The 19,686-nt window shown below is 37.0% G+C and overlaps 2 protein-coding genes across 3 annotated transcripts; both read right to left on the minus strand.

Annotated features, from left to right (window-relative positions):
* Positions 1–8,019: 8,019 nt before the first annotated feature.
* On the minus strand, positions 8,020–13,345 carry LOC112705612 (uncharacterized). Of its 2 annotated transcripts, none has more exons than XM_025756486.3 (15): positions 12,931–13,345; positions 12,760–12,844; positions 11,969–12,460; positions 11,692–11,860; positions 11,449–11,601; positions 11,196–11,290; positions 11,002–11,093; positions 10,726–10,796; positions 10,490–10,625; positions 10,000–10,059; positions 9,820–9,905; positions 9,646–9,722; positions 9,486–9,556; positions 9,281–9,338; positions 8,020–9,191 (listed from the first exon to the last, which is right to left on the minus strand). In XM_025756486.3, the coding sequence occupies exons 1-15, from the start codon at positions 13,155–13,157 to the stop codon at positions 9,045–9,047; spliced, it is 2,019 nt and encodes a 672-aa protein (XP_025612271.1). In that variant the 5' UTR covers positions 13,158–13,345; the 3' UTR covers positions 8,020–9,044. The 2 variants fall into 2 exon arrangements, 1 of the variants encoding a protein (XP_025612271.1); XR_003155519.3 differs by having other exon boundaries at positions 8,731–9,191; positions 9,820–9,924.
* A 3,342-nt stretch (positions 13,346–16,687) lies between these two features.
* On the minus strand, positions 16,688–18,709 carry LOC140174888 (zinc finger BED domain-containing protein RICESLEEPER 2-like). The gene is made up of 5 exons (XM_072201634.1): positions 18,327–18,709; positions 17,656–18,190; positions 17,200–17,316; positions 16,837–17,088; positions 16,688–16,732 (listed from the first exon to the last, which is right to left on the minus strand). The coding sequence occupies exons 1-5, from the start codon at positions 18,707–18,709 to the stop codon at positions 16,688–16,690; spliced, it is 1,332 nt and encodes a 443-aa protein (XP_072057735.1).
* Between the last annotated feature and the right edge of the window lie 977 nt (positions 18,710–19,686).

Raw genomic sequence — 19,686 nt, forward strand, 5'->3', positions numbered from 1 at the left:
AAAAAAGAGGAAAAGGGAACGTGACTAATCCCAACCTCTTCGTGAAATAGGATGGACAATGGCATCTGTGCCGACTTACAATCTCGGAAAAATCCATAATACCCACTCATGGAATGGAGCAGTTGCATGTTCCAAATACACAGGTTTTATAAATAAATAAAATATCTCATATTAGTCAGTAATTGAAGAAAGAAGGGAAAACATTGTTGATAAAAACAATGAAACCTTTCTTTTCAACTTATGCCAAAAAGTGCAGCATCAGTCCATTTGAATGCAACCCAATCCGACAATGAAGTGATGAATCCAGTTTTTTCTTCATTGGATTCACATATCAATTACAACAGAGCAGTGAATAACACAAAAAATTCACATGGTACATCTTTCGTTGGTTGCTCACAAATTACATCACTGCCAATGAATATGGAAAGAAATATTCCTGTGGTAGAATTTGATGTTGTTTGCACACCAAGAAAACTGGAGTCCGATCCAAAGAAAAAAGAAAGTCGGGGTAACAAAGGCCCAGTCTTCATTGGAGGGAATGATGATCAGACTTTTCTTCAAAGGTCGGATGAGCCGGGAGCTTACAAAGAAAATCCGACCTCTTTTAGAGAGCTCACGAATAAAAGTCCGACCTCTTTTAAAGGTCAGACTTTACAATAAGGCCGGATGAGTTGGGAGCTCACCAAAAAAATCCGACCTCTTTTAGAGAGCTCACGAATAAAAGTCCGACCTCTTTTAAAGGTCAGACTTTACAACAAGGTCGGATGAGTTGGGAGCTCACCAAAGAAAATCCGACCTCTTTTAGAGAGCTCACGAATAAAAGTCCGACCTCTTTTAAAGGTCAGACTTTACAACAAGGTCAGATGAGTTGGGAGCTTACCAAAGAAAATCCGACCTCTTTTAGATCCCACGAAGAAAGTCCGACCTCTTTTAAAGGTTAGACTCTACAATGAGGTCTAAAGCCTCATTGCTCAGAAGAATCCGACCTCTTTAGATCCGACAAGGAAAAAATCCGACCTCGTTTTAGAGTCTGTAAAAAATCCGACCTCTTTCACGATCAACTCTACAATGAGGTCAAAAACCTTGAAGAATATCAGAAAGAGATTCCGACCTCTTTTAAAGATCAGAGTCTACAATGAGGTCGAAAACCTCCAAGCTTAGAAAGAAAGTCCGACCTCTTTCCAAGCTTAGAAAGAAAAATCCGACCTCTTCTAAAGATCCAAGCTTATGAAGATAATTTGACCTCCTCTGAGGATTCAAGTCTACAAATAAAAATCTGACTTCCTTTAAGAGCTTACAAAGAAAAGTCTGACTTCTTTCTTGAGGTACAACTTCGAGAACCAGATCCCAAGCATAAATGGCCATGAGAAGGTCATACGAAGAAATTTCTCAACTGACAACCTCGTCTTGATCCAAAATGACATCAGACCAAAATCGGACGAAGAAAGGCCAACACCAAAAAAGATCCCAACAAAGTCACTTAAGACTTGAAAAAGAACTACTACAACATACTCGACTTATCGAAAACAATCTACCTAGATTGTGCCATGTCTACAACAAAAGGGATACTACAGCTAAAAAGTGCACCTTACTTCCTGATGCACACCTTTTTTGAAGTGACAAGATCCAAAGGGTGTAAGAAGTTATAAATACAAATCGTGGTCTAACCTCATTAAGCCACTTGTACTAAAACAAGCTGGCAAGGGGCAAACCTGAAACGAATTGCAAAAATAACTTGAGGACAGCGTGACCATAATCAAACATCAATACGAAGAGGATGTAAACCCGACCTCACAACAATTTGTTTAAAACAAATTGAAAAAAGGATGGCGATTTATAAGAATGTCTCCTCGAGTCAAGAGATAAGGATCCGACCTTACTAAGTTGACACAACAAGTATAAAACAAGTTATCCGACCTCCCAAAAAGAGAGTCCAAAATAACTTGTAAAAGTCACATAGCAACAAATAGTAAGATTCAAGAATGGCATGACTGAATACTCGAGTCCGACTTTATGAAGCTCGACCTCGAGTAGGGGCACTGGCTTATCATGAAAGCTAAAGTCCAAAATTATTAAAAACTAAAGACAACATTCTACAATGATGCTAGAGCACGAAAGAAGAACGTGACCCCTTTCCAGAAACCTGAGAGCAAACTCAGATAAGGAAAGAGCTCTTGAGACAAAGGATGGCTACGAGATTCGCCGCAAAAGACCTCATCTTGATAAGAAAAAATATCAGGCTACTGAGTTCGGGCGAATGAAAGCTGACAACAAAAAGGATAGGACCCTACAAGATTATTGAGATCTTAGGAAAAGGTTATTACAAGGTGACCGACTTAAACAGCACCGAGCTACCAAGGTCGTGGCATGCTTGTAACATGAAAAGGTACTATAGCTAAAAGCGAACTTTACTCCCTGATGTACTCTTTTTCCAACTTCATGATTTTTTCCCAAAAATTAAAGGATTTTTTCTGAAGAAGGGTTTTTAACGAGCATCATAGTAGAGACTAAGGGATCATAGATAGTGAAAAACCCTTAGTAGCAGTAAAAGTACCTTCGCAAATAAATAAAGATCTTTTATCTCTTATAAATTCCTTCTCGTTTTTCTTTCTTTCTACGAAACGCGCCGACTTAAACTCGACAAAGCGTGAAAATCCCATGAACCGACCTAGATGGTCGTCAGGATAAAACGACGAGGTACAAGTCGGTGTAAAGAGGTTATAAAAGTCGATCGTAATAAACTCGGAAATTATCTGACTTACAAGTCGGAAAAACCGAGAAAAAAGGAAACGCATCGCAAAAATAACCTAAATCATAAGAGCTCAATAAATCAAAAATTGAGTATAAGGAATACCAAAAAGAGATCAGGAAACCTATTGAAAGCACTAAGGCAAAAGGCTGTCCCGAGTTGTTAAGAAAAACTTAACTTAAAGAAAGGGACAGTCAGCCAAGAAAAGGGTTTTTCAAAACAAAGATCAAAAAGGTTTTTTCTAAGATTACTGAAATCTTAGAAAAGGGCTACTACAAAGTGTCTAACTTCGAGGGTGAAAAACTACCCAGGTCACAACACACCTCCAACATAAGGAGATAAAACAATTCCTTATGAAAATTGATTTTCTACAATTAACACACACCAATTGAAGCTCGATAAACCACGAAAATCACGGGCCGATCATATAGAAATCGCCTGGATGAAGCGACGAGGAACCAATTGGTGGAAAGAAGTTACATATGCGAATTGGAAAGAAAACACCTCGAAACAGCTCGGGCCAAACGGGTTGAAAAAGTTGTGTTTAGAACAAGTCGCAAAACGGGTTAAATATTCCCCTTAAGGCATAAATACGATCTAACAACTCGATCCACACGGATAACAAATGGATCGTACAAAATCTCAAGCCCACAATCTCATCTCTACAAGTTCTAAAAATAAATGACCTAGTCGTATAAAATAGAACACTTTCACAAAAACAAGTTGTTCCAAGAAAACTCGTTCTAGCATTCACAACAACATAAGGATAACTTGGATTAAACGAGTTATGCCAGTCAACCATATTTTCAACGAAATTGTGTCAAGCACAAGTCGTGTCTATCTAAAAGCAAATCTTTAAAAGTGATTTGTATCAAAATGAATCACTTCAAACGACTCGTATAGAAACGAGTTAAAAAGGAAGGATTGTAAACATTTTTGAACAAAATCGAAACGTAAAAACTATCTTCCAAAACAACTTGGATAAAACAAGTTGTATCATACACAAGGACGACAACCTTGTAAAAACTAGAAAGGGGAGGGAATAAGCATATAATCCCTTCACCTAAGGCGCCAATTTATGCTCGACAAAGCGCAAAAATCACGAGTTGGCCTTTTCAATGGTCGCTCGGATAAAGCGACGAGGTATAAATTGGTGTCCAATGGTTATAATACGGCTTGATGATTTAAAACAACTCAAGCCCATGAGTTGAACAAAATCGAGTAAAAAATAACCATATGATCTAAGTAATTTAAATTGCGCAAAACAACTTGATATATAACGAGTTGTGCTTCAAAAAAGTGACTTGTATAAAAAACAAGTCATCTAGAAAACTCAGAATGAATGAGTTCAACAAAAAAAGGCTTCATTCGAAAATCCTTTCTGCTTGATTGCTCGAGTCCGACTTCATAAAGCTCGACCTCGAGCAGGGGCATAATGGATAAAGCAACGAAGTCCGATGGTTATAAAGATGATCTGATAGTTTAAAAGGACTCAAAATAAACAATTTGTACTTGAAACAAGTTGTGAAGTCTTAAAAAACAGCTCGAATTTAAATGAGTTGTATGAAATTAGATCAAGAAATAGCCACGTTTTAATTAAACGATTTGAAATGAAACAAATCGTAAGACCTTAAAACTACTCGCATCGAACGAGCTAGATGAGGTTATACTAAAAAAATAATTACGAGTTTTGAAATAAACGATTTGTATCAAAACAAGTCGTAAGAAATCAGAATAAGTTTCAGAAAGGTGATTTGTATTAAAACAAGTCATGCATCCTCAAAACAGCTCGAACTGAACGAGTTATACAAAATTAGGATAAGAAATGTTTTCTGGTTAAGCACGATGTGCTAAAACCAGTCATACAAAGCCTACAAGCCTTAAATAACTCAGAAAGAACGAGTTGTACCAATCAGTCTTAGAAAAAAGACTTGGCCAAAAACAAGTCGTTTAAAGAGGGAAAAGTATTTATAGCACGCCAGGGGCATAAGGGTAAATTGACGTGATCATTAAAGAAACGCGTTGTTACCAATGTAACTGCTCCCACGTGTAAATGCGAAAACCCCAACAGACGCGACGTTTGATTAGACTTGGCGGTTAAAAAATTTAAAATCACGTCAGTTTTAAAAGTCACGTCAGCTACAGACCAAGTTCAATACTCGAATCCAACTCATAAGCAAAAGAGATTGGACTCGAGTAGGGGCACTGTTCCTACCCTGACCCAACGGTATGGCCCAGGTCCAAATACACCAAAAGGCCCAATCCAAAGATTGGCCTTCGTTATTCACCGACCTCTTCAAAAGAGGTCGGACTCAACACAGACTTCTTTCCAAAGAAGTCGGGCTCAAGAAATAGCTGGCAGATAACACTTATTCAAATAAGTAACTGTCCCTAAAATCTCTCTAACCACTTCTAGAAGCCATATCCCAACAATCCCTAGATAAAAGGGACGGTTATCCACCTAAAAAGGTGGCACTACTCCAACGGTGGTTATAGGATCACCACTATAAGTCCCTGATACCCCTCAGAAATCTCTAGTTCCAATACATTCTAAACCTGCTTAACCCCATGCTGACTTAGGCATCGGAGTGTCTTTGCAGGTACCACCCCCCATCTCTTGGAACACACAACCCGGAGGCGGCTCCAAGTCGGAGACCACACTCCTCCAGCGCTTGGGCCTCAAACAAGTCCAACCACCGTCCGGTTCTAGGTAAGCCCCGGAATAGCTAGTATATCTAAGATTCAATCATCAACTATTTTGAAGAAATGAAATGGAAGGAAAAGAATCAAGCAGTATAAAAGATTTTTAATGATTTTAGTAATGATTAGTAGTACAATCTAATAAGGATGCTGAAAATAACACAAGGCTTTCTACTAGTTACCTAAACAAACTCAATATAGAAGAATGATTATTATATTGATTCGATGATATAAAAGTTGCATGCATGAAATTAACAGAAAAGGAAGGAAAATGAATAACTAAAAGAAAGTAGAAGGGACGACGATGATTTTAGGGTCGGTAACAGTGAGGTTTGCACATATGGTGACAGTCATAAAGACAAGGTCCTCCGCAATGAAGAGGGCACTCCAATCTCATCCCCTGGCATCGTGTTCTTGCCATGCATTCTGCATACTCTCCAATCCTATAATCTTTCTTATTTTCAGATATGCCCTTCCTCTTCGGCTTATTGCTACCATGCCTTGTTCGTTCCCCTCCACAACCCCATTTCCACCATCCACCACCACCTCCTCCTCCTCCCCATCCCCATCCACTCCCACCCCCTCCTCCTCCTCCTCCTCCTCCTCCTCCTCCTCCTCCACCCCATCCCCATGTATAGCTCCCACCACCGCCTTCACCCCAACCACCTCCACCTCCACCTCCTCCTCCTCCTCCTCCACCACCACCACCACCGCCTCCACCACCGCTGCCTTCCCCTCTTCCTCTATAATACCAACTACTACCTTTGACAACTTTGTTCTCGGAGCTAGTGTTGTGCTTTCCCTGAGTAGAGTTATTAGTTACGAAGGTGGCATTATTGCTTTGCCTGGGAGCAGTGTCATTTTTTAGCTCGACACCTTTAAGACCCACAAATACAAATAACAGACAGAGAAGCGGAGGAGAATTTCTCAAAGTAAACGCCATAAGAACAAGAATGTTTTTGCATATAATTGGTGCCGTCTCCTTCAAGCTCATGTGCGTGTATATATAGTAGTAGTCGTAGGTGTGGAAGGTGCATGTTGTTGCAATGTGCGTCCCTACCTAACCAGATCTATAACAATTAAGATTAATATATAGTATAAGCACGAAATTAAGGAACATGCCTTTATCCACACTTTGTCCCCACCACTTACTGATAATGACATAAATGCTAAGTGTATAGTAGTAAGTTAGTAAGTAAGCAGTGTGACACTAACATCGGTTGTCCCCATAGCTCTCTCAACAAACCCTGTAGGGACCTGTCTTGGCTTTGTCTATTACCTCATTTTTTAGTGAATTCATTCAAACTAATAATTTTTTTTTATATATCTTACAAGGTGGACTCTAAATCATACTTTTTTCTGCTTAAATTATTGATATTTTAATTTTATTATAAAAAATTTGATTGATCGGATCAAATAAAACTAAGCCATCTACATTTTAAATTAAAAAAAATGCTTTTGGCAGCATGCATAGTGTACATTGAATTACTAAAAGCACTGTAATTTATTATAAATTAAAAGAAGAAAGGTAGACTACCAAACACAAGACGCAGGACCAGATTACTCTTTGTATCAAGCATTATGATTTATGAAACTTTTGCCACAATCTAGCTATATTCAAGCATGACTCTATACTTTATATAAAAGCATGAGTTCAGTCGTCACAGATACTCACCGCGAAGGTAATCACTGTGAGGACCAAATGGTTAGTTTTAAGTCTTATTCAACAGGAAGTTGGAACACAGCACAGAAGTTCTCGACCAAAAGTGCTCTTTCTATCTTATGCCTAATGTTAGTTATGCCATAGTGGGACACTAGGCTTCAATGCCTGGAATTTTGTCTTCTCTCAAGGTCTCTCCTTAATTAATTTTCTCATGAGTTTGACTGTTTGAGAAACATTTACTATAACTACATATATATTCCTTAATTTTCTTTTGTGGTATAAAATATTCCTTTTTTTTTTTCACAATACAATATTCACGTTAAGAATTATGAATTCAAACAGCTTTTGAATATTAAGCCAACAAATTATTATTGTTAAATTGTTATAGGTTGTTTATTGGACATTCTAGAAGATTTTTGGACCGCTGCAATATTTATTATTGTGTCACAGACACAGGTTCTTGATATAAGAGTATGGAAATGTCATATTAAAAAATTTGAAAATGAAACACCCTTTAAATAGCAGTAGTGCTATGTTACCAATTTTTTATCTGTCAAAATCTGCCAACTTGAATTGGGTTGGACATGAAGCCCATCTACTAAATAAAGCCACATCTAAGTTAATCATGGTTTAATCCTAATTTATTACGTATTGGTAATAGTTGGCAGACTCTCTCTTGATAACGTATACTTTTCCTTTAAATAGATGCAAACAATGTTCGACTCAATTCAAAAAACATGTGATTCGACAAAGAATTTTTTCAAAAGGAAGAGTAGTATGATGATATGAATATGGGAATGCGAAACTAAAAATAATGTGTTAATAACTTAATATTGTTAAATTCGTTTAAGTTATTTATTGGATATTTCAGAAGACTTTAGTAAGCTGTGATACACACTGATACTCATTAGTCGTCTAATCATTCACATTTCACCATGTTGATTTGGTCAATAAGATTACAATAACTGTATATACGATAGTGGCGAAATTAAATTAGTGAATGATTAACCTCTTGAATCAACTACCTGTACTTACATATTTAACATATTTAAAACAAATTAAATAACATACTTAACACTCCAGGCAATTCACTTAACGCTATCATGCATCACCAATGTGCTGGTTGGTATTTGATAATTGACTAGCATCTCCTTCGTATTTATGTCCAACCCAGCGTCGTAAGTTACTATTGCTTGACCTTTACGCCTACGAATCTATAGAACAACGTATAATACAAGACCTAGTCCTCCTAATGTGGCTTAGTGGGGATGGTTGTGGGAACATCGAAGATGTGTTGCTGCATATACCATCCATACCATATTGGTATCCGAATCACTTGCAACGCACATGCTTCCCACCACCATCCACGTGAAACCCAGTATCAAGCTAAAGAACCACAACAAATAAACTAACTAAATAAAAATCTTAAGTATATCTCTCTAATTAGCACCTTTAGTTGTATTGTATTCCTATAGGTCAGCTAATTGATATAATATGCCGATCCAGAATTAACATAGGGGATTTGTGAATACAAATCGTAATAATCTCATCATGATCAAATTAAGGCTGGCAAATAGACGACAAATGCTATAAAACAGAGAAATGAAGGTAACTATGGTAAGACAACTTCAAAAAGAATAATACATTATGACCATTTTTCAATTGTCTCCTAACCCCCTTTCAATAGGAAGTTCGGGATCTTTTAGCTTCCAATCTTATCAGCTATCTCCACACACTTAATGACACAACATTATTATTCCTTCTAATCGTACTAACACAACCTGCTCCGATCCACCAACAAACATTGCTAGCCACACCACTCTTTAGTGTTTATCCGTATATAGGGAGTATCCAAGAGAGAAAATTATATTGATATTAGTCTGTTAACAAAGCAGCAGAAGAGTGGAAGAGAAAAAGGAAAGAAAATGCAAGCTAGCTCGCTGTACTCTTCTGCCCCTGGGGGCTTTCAGGTTCATTTCTGAAAATAGAGTTATAATTGTCCAATTCAAGGTACTTAAGTATATTCCGTGTCTCCTGCAGGTAGCTAGCGTGGCCTTCTATCAATTGTGTCACATCAATCTGCAAAGTAACAAAAGAAGATGGCAACTTTAAGCAATACAATGTAAAACAGTTCAACTAAATATAGGAATAGGATTGAAAAATCTTACATTCTCCATCCCTGGAACATCAACAGGTTGGATTCCAGCTAGTCCTTGAGAAAGCAAACTATGCACACAAAATTTATTTCAAATATAGGTCTAGTCAAATCTATATAAAAGGACAAGTAGGAACTAACATTTTGCAATATATAGTATGCAGCATAATGAATGTTAATTAGCATGACTTGGCGTAAATCATGTAGAGAACCTGTACCTGGCACGAAAAGTTACACCTAGTGTCCAGTCATTCTTAGAGTAAGCGTTCACAAACCTTCCAGCTACCATCTGCATGTGGGTTGGATTACTGAATACTTAATAAAAAGTGAATAGATGGAGATTTAAAAATAGTTTGTAGGGATGTTATAGCTGGGTACCTTTCTAGCTGCCTCCCAATTTTCATCTTTAATCGAGATGGGTGCTCCAAGGATAACAACCCTTTCCACCAGTCCGGCTGTATAAGTTAGCATAGTATGAAGGTTTCATAAACTAAAAAATAATCTAATTTTTCAATACATATGAAAATCAAGAGATGATGATATTCAGACTACCATTGTCTCCTTCGGCCTCAGCCAGACATTGGAGACACTTGAAAATAACGCGGGCTCCCAATGAAAAACCTACTAGTGTCACAGGCCTGGACCATAAATAGAAAGCTACAAAATATATCGGATTATACAACGAGGCAATAGCATAATCAATCTTTTTGCTGTAACATTAGCTGGTGTTACCTGTTTCCCTGCAAGCCTTTCAGCAAGACATCAGCAAGCACTTTACCCGCCTTGTCTGATCTGTTCCAACAAAGAGGATTACCAGGCTACATATGATGTAAAAATTTTAAAGAATCAACAAAAGTTGATTCACAATTCACAAGATCAGATCACTAGCGGAAAGTAATTACACCAAGATATTAAGGAGATTTTCTTAACCTAAATAAAAGAGACAATTTCCTCAGGCGAAGACAAATTTATCAAAGAAAATGAATGGACCAGAATAGATCAGTAGATACAGATATGATGAAACCATAATATTGAATCGTTAAGATCATGAGTACCGCTAGAAGCTTATAACTGAAAATTCAAGCAACTGAGCCTCTGTCCTTGTAAGAAATTTCTAGGCTAACTGTGTGTGCTGTTTTTGAACAGCCATCGCGGCATTTCTATAGGCATGAATATATTTTATCTATTGACAGAAGTGGTACAACCAAGAAACATAACCAACCTATCCACTGCAATTGCCCATCTGCTGTCTATAAAATCAAATGCAGTAACTAAAGTTGCAGGCCACGCTAATGCTGACACAAGGGTACTTAATACTGTCAGCATGGCACCATCTTTCATCAACTCGAGCATAATTTCTACAATATTGACCAGTAAATACTTTCAATTAGAATATATCAAATATATTTGACTCTTTAAGTAAAAATTAAAATAAAAAACAGGGTTCAACAGAGCTACTTGATCTGATCCAGTCCTGGATGGCAGTGCTTAGTGCAATCAAAATTTGTGACTCATATTGAAGCACATACCTACACAGACAAGATATTAAATACAGCAACTGAAATATTTGAAAATGAAACTTTTAACTTAAAGCACACGGAATTTTAAATTCCTCTGAAATAACATTTAGTAAAATTAATAGTTAATTAGATTAAGGTTATTGGATATAGAAGGTCATCATATACTTTTGCATGTCTATAAACATCTAGTTCTTGTGGAATAATTTTTCCTCACCTCTCCATGTTATTGCAGTAACCTTCCCAAGGTTCTACAAAATCTTTTTCCTGAAACGCAAGCCCTGAAATGAAGATTCCTACTGCTAGACGCTGAAATTGAAAATTTTAACAATCATAGTCCTGTAGTGATATAAAGTTGAATATCCTGCTTGGTTAAGGGTGATGTAAATTATAAAGACTTTTGGAACTTACACCCTGATGAATGTCTCCAATTTCTTTCAACTCAAATTCCTCAAGACTTCCAATTCTTGTTGCCATCTTACTACCAGTAAGGCCAGCTCCAGCAGCTGAGATACAAAATAATCTTAAAAGCATATCAATTAGCATTTATCTTGCAGTGAAAAAACTGCCAAAGCCTCTACAGCACAATAAGAGGCAGATGTTTTATGAAGTTAAGTAAAGATTGGATATAAACTTGAGCATTTTGACCGTATTTCTTCCTCACCTCCAAATGATGCAGCAACGGCTACTGATCCAGCAGCAGATCCTGTAGCAGTTGCTGCTGCAGCAAAACCACCAGTTCCAATGGCAGGAACAATAGTGCCCAGTGTAGGAGCTAAAGCAGTTAATCCATGGGCAATTGCTGGGGCAGCCAAGCCTATCACATTATTCACAACACTTAAGAAGCCGATACTATCTCATTCTTGGGTTAGATAAAGATACTTATGAGATAGAGATGCAGACATACCACCGGTTATAGCCATTAAGGTTCCTCCTGTTAAAGCAGCTGCTCCAATAATACCTCCACGCTTCCATTTATCCCAGTTGGTTTCTGCTTCTACAGTTTCTTCCTCCTTGTCTCCTCCTTTAATCGCTGAATTCATCACTGAATAAACAACCATTGACTCCATTGCTTCCTACAAAACATTATGATTAAGTTTGTGATTAGACAATAGAGTTCTCTCCAACAACCGCTTTGTTAAAACCACCAAACCATAGACATACAGGTATCAAAGCACACAGACCATTTCATTCGACTTGACACCGAGCCATAAAGCAAGCAACCGCAAAGCAACACGGTGACGAGCATCATACCCCTGCCTTGCACGACAGCAGTTCTTGTCATCCTTAGCAATATCTGCTACACAAGCTGAAAGAAGTGCATAAAGAACTGTCACTTTCCTCTGGTAACTGATAAGGGTTGCCTCCTCCAAAGGTTCTTCAAAAACATCATTTTCAAGTGCAAGGGAAGCTTCTTTCTTCTGAGGCACCAGAACTGAGCTCTCGATTGTTTCATGACGTGGCTGAGCAACCACAGCAGATGATTCTGTCGTAGCATTGCTTGAATCTCCTTGGTTTCCATTTTTCAACTCATGGCTTCCACGTTCTGCGCCTGAAGAATCAGCATCAGTTTCCTTGCTTTCAACTGTGATATCAAGAACCTTGGCCAATGCAGCTTCTTTAGCCAGTCTTTCTGAAGAAGCTTCATCACCTTCCTCGGACAGTAGTTTCAAGAACTGAAACAAAGTCATATAACTATCCTTTTTAACATTTCATTTTCAGTAATATTATTATTATTATATGAACAACGAATGAAAATGCAGATTGAGAAAAATAAAACAAAATCAACACAGGCCTTCGCCCTACCTATCACTATAACATGATTTGTGGTTTCTCTCTCTTTATGAATGTTTACCTGTATATCCATTTTGGCATTTTCTTTCTACATAGCGACAAATCGAATTCGTTCTACAGGCAAAGAGATAACAACGGATAGTGAAACTGTGAAAGAGAAAATAATGAATGAGCGACTTACAGCTCCAACGTGATCCCTGACTTGAGGAGAAGAACCTGCAGTTTCCTTTAGGCCACACCACGCTTGGTCATCCACTCCGAGAAACCTGTTAATTTTATCAACCTATCATTGAAATTTCAAAGATTCTTAATGCGTTAACTTTGATGAGATGAGTTGAATTGAATTGCGTACCTAAACACTGGGAAGAGCAAACCACGCTTATCGTGGATCCAAAGGTCAGAATCGTCGGAAACAGAAGCCTTGGCGGAGGCGGGGCTAGTAGCATCACCGTCGGCATCGGCGTGAGGAGTGTCGGGAGTTTGAGATTGATGGATCTGAGAGTGGTGAAGTGCGAGAGCAAACAGAGCAGCAGCTGCGTATCTCTGAGTAGGCAACAAGATAGAAGAGGTTTCATCCATCGCATTAACTCGTAATTAGAATTTTCATGGCGAAGGAGAATGAATGAATAGCTATGCTTATTGGATTTTTGTTTGGATGTTGGATCATTAGAACGAAAAATAAAAGAGCTGCGAGCTCCTTTACTTTTTCAAACTTCAAAATCGGAGGGGTTATTTCCTCTCGCGCCAGCGGGAAACGCGACCAACACGTGAAGTACTCTGCTCAATTTATGACTTATATTCTTCAATCAATTTCTTAAATAAATAATAATAAAAAAAAAACACTATGGATATTGGATAGTGAAAAGTATGGTTGATTTCTTTCAACATGGAAAGAAATTTGGAGTTACATGTTAGAATAGATGTGTATGAAGTAATTACACTGGCGTTAGAACAAAATGCAGGTTGTGATTTGATTTTTTTTGTTTTTCTTAATTCTAAGATTTATTTCGAATTTTTTTCTATTTTAAAATATGCAAAATGTAAGTTATGATTTGTGTTTTTTTTTTAAATATAAATCGTAGGTTACATTTTGTATTATTAAAGTATTTTAATCTAAGAGTTTGTCTATAAATATCATTGTTATTCATTTCTTTTTTGCTTGTGATTTTTTTGTGATAATTAGTAATGTCAAAAAAATTGAGTGAGTAGAGGTTGAGAGTTGAGACTATGAAAGGTATTGCAAATTTGTGAGTGTATCATAATAGTGAGATCATATCAAACACATACGAGAGAGTGACTTTTGTGTGTGAATATCCATTTTCTTTTACTAATCTATGTACCATGAGTTTTGCGAAGTTACAAAATGGTTTATGTGAGAACATACAAAGTCACATTTTAAAAAGGGTGATCAACATTTAATACAGAAATCCTGTACAAATATTTGGTGGGTTAATATAGTTTCAAATCATGCCTATCATTGATGACGCATGCATGCAACATATGTTGTATATTTATCAACAAACTCGATTTCACGTGTTTAAAATAGAGTTGTACGTTGAATCTGAACAACATATGAGCCTAGACACAGTTGACGAGGAGTTGAATATGGATGAAATTAGGACATAGCTTGGGAAGAAGATAACCACGACAGTAAATAGGAATTCAAAGCCAACCACGAAGTTGATGACGAAAACGACGACGGGAACGAGATAGACAATCTGGCGGTACAAAATGAAATAGATACAATTGTCAACCAGCATCCCTTCGTTGTTCTATCTTTTATGCGAGTTCTAGATCTCGCAGTCATGCATACTCTGAAATTTTCTGAGTATGCAAACATGGGTATGTTATGTTTATTATTCATTAAAGTTACTATTACCATTTTTTATTTAATCTTGAATGACTAATGATAGTTCGTATTTGACAGGTGAAGGCAATGTTATGGCAGAAGACTGCGAGTTTAGTATCGGAATATAATTTGGTTCTAGAGAATCAATGATCTCTGCAATCAAAAGCTACACTATTTCTAGAGGAGTCGATTACACTGTGTATGAGTCAGAGCCACATATATTCTACGCAAAATGCAAGGGGTACGACAGAGGATGTGATTGGCTTATCCGAGCTAACTTGATTTGAAAGAAAGATTATTGGGAGCTCAGAAGATACAAAGGCAAGCACATGTGTACCATGGGGACGATTTTACAATATCATGCTAATTAAACTCAGACATGATTGCAAAAACTATCAGGTCGTTGGTTGAAGCAGACCCGTCACTAAAAGTAAAATCTATTATTACAGAAGTTCAATCAATGTTCAACTACATTATAAGTTACCACAAAACTTGGTTAGCAAAGCAAAAGTCCGTTGTAAAAATTTTTGATGATTGGAAAGATTCTTACCAGACTCTGCCAATTTGGTGCAAAGCAATATGTACCAAGATGCCAAGGTCATGCATTAAAAAAAAAACGCAGCCTGTTTATCTGAGAGGGAGGAGGTAAATGGTGTGAAAGTTCTCCAACGAGTATTCTGGACTTTCTATCTGTGTATTACAATATTTAGACACTACAAACTATTGGTGGAAGTTGATAGTACACACCTTTACGAAAAATATAAAGGTGCACTTTTGGTTGTAGTTGCACGAGATGGGAACCAAAGCATTGTGCCATTTGCTTTTGCCATCGTGGAGGGTGAGATGGCAAATGCGTCGGACTCTTTTCTTAATAATTTGTGAAAATCTATTGTTACTTGAGATGGTGTGGGTATTATTTCTGGCGGCCATAATTCCATCGAGGCAGTAGTAGCTCATAAAAACGGTGCATGAGCACCGCCAAGAGCATGACACATGTTCTTTATTAGGCACATTGGTTCCAACTTCTTAAGGAGATTCAAGGCTCCATACTTGCATAAGCTCATGGTGAACATAGGTATTTGAAGTTTTTGTTTCAGGTTCTATTCTTAATAATTTGTGCAGCCTACTTATGATAATATGGCTTGTTTTGCAGGTTATTCTAGGATGAAGCAATAGTACAACAAAAATTACCAAAGACTTAAGCAGCGGGGTGAGACATATACTCAATGGTGCAATGAGATCGGTGTTGAGAAATGGGTATTATCATTTGATGAGGGTCATCATTGGGGTCACATGATCATGAATCTGATAGAGTGCATAAATTTGGCCCTTAAAGGTGCGTGCAACCTTCTTGTGACGGTCATAGTCAGATCTACTTTATGCTGGCTAAACGAATTGTTCACTCGCAAGAGTGCTGAGGCTCATGAGTGCGTTCGCAATGGATTTACATATTCGGAGTTTGCCACTCGATGAGTTGAAGAAGGTTTTTGACGTGTAGAAAACATAGTTGTCAACCAGTTTGACAGACGTAATGAGGTGTTTGAGGTTCGTGAAATGTGTGACGGTTCGATACACACTGTTAATCTTGCACAACAACTTTGCGATTCTGGTCAATACCAGATCGAGTGACTTCCAGCGTCTTGACTGTTCAATACACACTAATCGATACACACTATTCTTACATGTTGTGCCAACCAGCGTCTTGGCTGACAAGTATATGTACATGACGTGTACAAGATGTCATAAATTTGGAAGATCTATAAAGGCGAGTTTATACCGATGGGCGAACCAGATACATGACCTAGATATGATGGTCCAAATGACATCACCAATTGGACATTTAGGTGTGCGACTAAAGGACAGGGATGGCAACGGATCTCCAAGGGGCCGGGGACATGCCCCCCGCCCCCCGCCCTCCGCCCCCAATATCTGTCCCCGTCCCCGCCCCGTCCCCATGACGGGTAACGGAGACCCCATATCTGCCGGGGACCTGGGTCTCCGCGGATATTTGCGGATTTTTGTAAAAATTAATAAAAATTGAAAAAATTAGAGAAAATAAAAAATAATCCTCAATTGTCATTACAAACATAATATCCATAGTCTTTAATGACTTAAATAGCAATAATAACAAACGTAATAATTCAAACACATCCATAAACAACCAAATATTACATAAATAACCAACTATATTCATAAACAACCAAATAAAGTTCATGACATCACATCATAAAAATATAATTCCACCATCTCAATCTTCCTTTCATCCTGTAATGGTAGTGATGGTAGAATCCGACTTACTTGAATCCTACAGCAACAAGAAAACAATTTAAAGTTAAAATCATATAATAACTCAATAAGTCAATAATATAAAAACATAGTGTGTTATATGTAATTTAATAGTTTACTTACGTCAACATCTCCTTCAATGTTATAAATTGTGTAGCACTCAAATCCTATGTTCGTTGTGGTGCCAAGTTCATTCCAAAGCCAATCTTGATTACACATTAGAGCCTCTAATGTGTTCGGATGCAACCTACTATGATGTGGCATAACAAATCGACCACCCGTACTAAATGAAGATTCAGAGGCAACGGTAGAGATAGGAATCGCCAAAAAATCCCTAGCAATAGCTTGCAAAGTAGGAAACTTCGCTCCATTTGACTTTCACCAATTTAAGATATCAAAATTATGTTCAGTTTGTGGTACCGGTCTCTCTTCAAGATAATAATCCAACTCACTCTTTGTATCAATAAATACAGATTCCTCACTTACATGTGCAGCAAAATCAGCTTGCCAATCTTCATGACTGAACTTCCTCCCCTTTGAACTTAAAGGAATTGATGGTGGTGGCGGCATATCTAATTGAGCAGCTTGGTCTCTCTCTCTTCCCTTTGTTGCATATTCTAAAACTAAATCTTACACTACCCTTTTCACTTGACCAATTATAACACATGCCTCCGTCTCATCATATATTTTATGAAAAAAGAAATTCAATAAATACATCTTGTACCTAGGATCCAAAAGAGTCCCAATAGACATAACTCTATTAATCACACCCCAATATTTTTCAAACTTAGTTATCATACTAGTAGCCATCATTTCAATTATCTCATTTTCACAATTTTTTCACTCCATCAAAGCCAACTTAATCACACAAACCTTAGGAAAATAAAGATTTGATGTAGGATAAGTTGTTCTAGAAAATAATTCAGTCACATAAAAAAATACCCTCAATGTTTGAAAAATCTCATCCGCCATATCCCAATCTTTCTCACTAGGCAAAGATTTATATTGACTCTCACGCAATGACAATCTTTCAAATACATCTCTGTACACAATTGCAACTTCAAGCATAAAAAATGTTGAATTCCACCTAATTTTACAATCAAGACAAAGATTTTTTGTGTAGGGTATTTTAAGTTGCACACATGTTTCCTTAAATTTTTCTTCTCTTTTAGGTGTTGCAGTCCAATAATGAACACTATCCCTCACCCTTTCAATAGCATGTGAAATACGTTGTAACCCATCCTTGACAATCAAATTTAATATATGCGCACAACATCGCATGTGAAATAATTTACCACCCAAGATGAAGTTTCTATGTGACATTTTAGTCAAAATATTCTCAATCATAACGTCATTAGTACTGCAATTATCAACAGTCAAAGTGGATACTTTCCTATCAAGATTATAATCCATCAAACATTCCACAAGAACCTCTGAAAGTACCTCAGTAGTGTGGGGAGCCGGCACATATATAAACCTGTAATGATAATTTAGTACAATTATAAACAAGACAGCTTTGCAATTGTACACAAGAACATATCGTAATTATATAAACAAGACAGCTTTTCAATTATATAAATATTCAGAAGTACCTATATTAATAATATTATTACCTCACAAGACGGCTTTGCAATTTCCAAGAATCATCAATGTAATGAGATGTGATTGCCATATAACCTTTATTTTGGCTGCTTGTTGTCCACATATCAGTCGTAATTACAATTCGGATTTTATTACGCTCAAGGACATTCATTGTCTTCGATCTCTCATCATTGTAGAGCTTCAAGATGTCACTCTTTAAAGTGTTACAAGTAATCACCTTGAAGAGAGGTTGCAAAGCATTGCAAAATCGTCGAAACCCAATGTGGTCCACAATAGATAGTGGATACTCGTGGGGACAAACCATAACTGATAACTCTTTCCTTGCATTTTCTTGGTCGAATGTATATGCACCAACCACAACTGTTTTCCCACTAGTTGTTGGAGTTGTCTTCATCATACACTATCTTATATCTCTAGTGGTGCGGAGCTTGCAGCTTTTGAAGTGATCACGCAAGTGCGAAGTGCCTTGTTTTGGGTCACCAAGTAGCTTCGATTTGCAATAATTGCATTCAACCTTTAATTTTTCCTTGATTTCCACAATCTTGGAATCACTTCGTAGGTCAACTTCCTCTTTCGAACACCACTTGTAGAGTTTGTCGTTCCTTCATTAGTAGTTACGGTATCCGTTGGGGGTTCTTGAGGTTAAGATTGAGGAGCCTCTTGTGTAGTTTGAATATTAGTGCCTATAGGTTCCTCCGATGGAGTACTCTTCTCAAGAGTATTACTCAGTGCATCCGAAGAAGACATTCTATAAATCATGAAATAAATCATGAATTAAAATCACATAAATCCAACTCAGATATTTTCATAATACATTTAACTTAGTTTTAAGACACTTGTTAATAGGATAATTAATGTGCAATAATTGATATTAAACTTTAATAGAATAATTAATGTGCAACCTATATAAACTTTTTGTTGTATTAAACTGACAAGTAAAATAATAAATTTCTATATTATGGACCACAAAGCCACAAACTAATAGACAAATTAGAAGGTTAATGGAAAGTTAGGAACAGACTAAAGGGAAAAGGTGCAATAATTAATATGACATTCAAGCCATCACCAGAAAAAAAAAGTTACTGACATTTCAATTTCGAATAAGAAACACCGAGGAGATGGGTCGGTCATATACTCATGTAGAGTACTTTTAAAGTGAATGTTATAAAAATCTTGTTACACAAATACCAACTAACATAAAGGAACACCATTCGAGATTAATATAAACAACAAAACATCTTACACTATTATCATGTCAAAGTAACAAATCAACATTTTTATTACCCCAAAAAAATCAACATTTTACAAATAATTTTTATCAAATTTGCATTGATGGAAAGAAAAAAAATTGTTTTCCATCTGATATGCAAA

The sequence above is a fragment of the Arachis hypogaea genome, chromosome 8 (assembly GCF_003086295.3).
Source record: "Arachis hypogaea cultivar Tifrunner chromosome 8, arahy.Tifrunner.gnm2.J5K5, whole genome shotgun sequence".
In the NCBI taxonomy this organism is placed as follows: domain Eukaryota; kingdom Viridiplantae; phylum Streptophyta; class Magnoliopsida; order Fabales; family Fabaceae; genus Arachis; species Arachis hypogaea.